The sequence below is a fragment of the Teleopsis dalmanni genome, chromosome 1 (genome assembly GCF_002237135.1).
Source record: "Teleopsis dalmanni isolate 2A chromosome 1, ASM223713v2, whole genome shotgun sequence".
NCBI classification, from domain to species: Eukaryota; Metazoa; Arthropoda; class Insecta; order Diptera; family Diopsidae; genus Teleopsis; species Teleopsis dalmanni.
In genome coordinates this window covers 42227250-42229078 of record NC_051846.1, presented here as the reverse complement: position 1 = coordinate 42229078, position 1829 = coordinate 42227250, and the positions used below count along the sequence as shown (strand labels likewise).

The window sequence follows — 1829 nt, the reverse complement described above, 5'->3', positions numbered from 1 at the left end:
TGAAAGCAGCAGTGATGCATACCTTTGTCACGAACAATCGAAATTAAAAAATCGGTGGTTGCGTTACCATTGATGGTTTCAAATATAGTATGGTCTGTGATCAGATCAGCACAAACACTATCAATTTTAAATAATTCGTGGGTTTTCCATGGCGTATAACAGACAATTTTATTTCAGTGCCCAGGAGAGAAAATAAAAAAGCATGATATGGAAAATGTAGAAAAGAAATTAAAATATTTCTAGATACCTAGACGAACGATATATTGTGACCATTTATTATGTTAGTAAACAAGAAATTGGAATAAATAAATACATTTTAGACAACACTTGAAAATTTATTAACTCTAAGAAAAAATTAAAAAGCTTACTCATATCTAAGCGTATACTGATTTCTAAATAATTATTCTATTAGGATTCAGAATATCTGCTCTGCTTTAAAGTAGATACACATTCTTTTCATGACTTTATCTCTTACATTCTTTGCATCTATCCCATTTTCTCTCTGAAATTAGGTAAATCTCAACGGATGACATTTTGTCTTCTATTCAAACAGCTGATAGTACTAGCTTAGAGGAATTTGTCAACAAATATTAAGCTTTTATTTTCTGTCTCTCCTAATTCTGGAATAGTGTTGCATCTGCGGGTGCAATCTTCCACTTACATTCCAAAGAGGTGGTTTAGTGGGTTCAAGTCTCATATGGTGGCTTTCGATGCTTCCACCTACTGCAACAAAAAAAAAAAATAGCTGATAGTCTTTTTTTCATTTAGTTTCAATTGTTAACACAAAAAGAGCAGTGTTTCACTCCATTAGACTTTAGTACCCTGTTACTTTTCATTCGGTTCTATTGGTAATATAGTTATTATACATGTTTTTTCACTTAAGCAGTTCTATGTGATTTTAATTATAACTATAATAGACTTATGACTAATGTGGTATTAAATTATTAATTATAAATAAAATTTTATGTATAAATATTATTTTTTTTTAGCAAATTTTTTTAGACAAATCAAATTTGTTTTTAATAGTCTAAAGTATTTATTATTAAATATTATTATTTATTTCAGTTATATTTTGTAAATACACAAACCCAAAACTACAAAAAATTAGTTCCCCAGAAGTGTCAATATTCAAAGAATAAAAGATTAATGGAAGTTAATGGATATTTTAAAGTAACATTTTTATTATTTGCATATAATATTATATATCATTAATAATTTTATATTGGATGACAAAAAAACTCTTTCGAATATTAAAAGATGGTAATAGTACGGAAGTCTTCAAATCCAAGAGAAATTTCCTTTAATCAAGGAAACTCTTGTGTTGACCATACAGTTCTTCGGATATGGTTAAATGTTAGTAATCAGTGATATATGGTTTTGAACGTATATAATTTTTGGACCATAAGTGTCAGAAAATTGAACCATACGAACTATGAACCGGGAACCCGTGTGTTAACACACAAAGTCAACGTAAACTTGATTTGTTTTATTTAGTTTTAAGGTTTCTATAAAAAATATTTTATATTTTACTATTAAAATAATATTATGCTTTTATTTTTATATAATTTAAAAATTTTTTATATAATATAAAAAACTATATTATATTTATGTTATGTTATGTTATTTTTTTTTATATTAATATAAATTTCTAAATTACAAACTTTTTATATAATATAAAAAAATATCATTTTTCTCTTTCTTATTTATTATTAATATTATGTATATAACTGAAATCAAATCGAAATAACAAATATTTTAATTTTATAACACATTCTATATTATATCCTCACTTAAAACCACCCAACAACAATTTACTTAATATGATTCAT

At 25.4% G+C, this 1829-nt stretch overlaps 1 protein-coding gene across 1 annotated transcript in view; it reads right to left on the bottom strand.

Annotated features, from left to right (window-relative positions):
* LOC119680204 (protein spaetzle 5-like) overlaps positions 1 to 1829 on the bottom strand; it is an 8753-nt gene extending 6924 nt beyond the window's left edge. Inside the window, exon 1 of the mRNA XM_038092906.1 lies at positions 1816 to 1829. Coding sequence (XP_037948834.1) covers positions 1816 to 1829 — 14 coding nt within the window. The remainder of the gene's footprint in view (positions 1 to 1815) is intronic.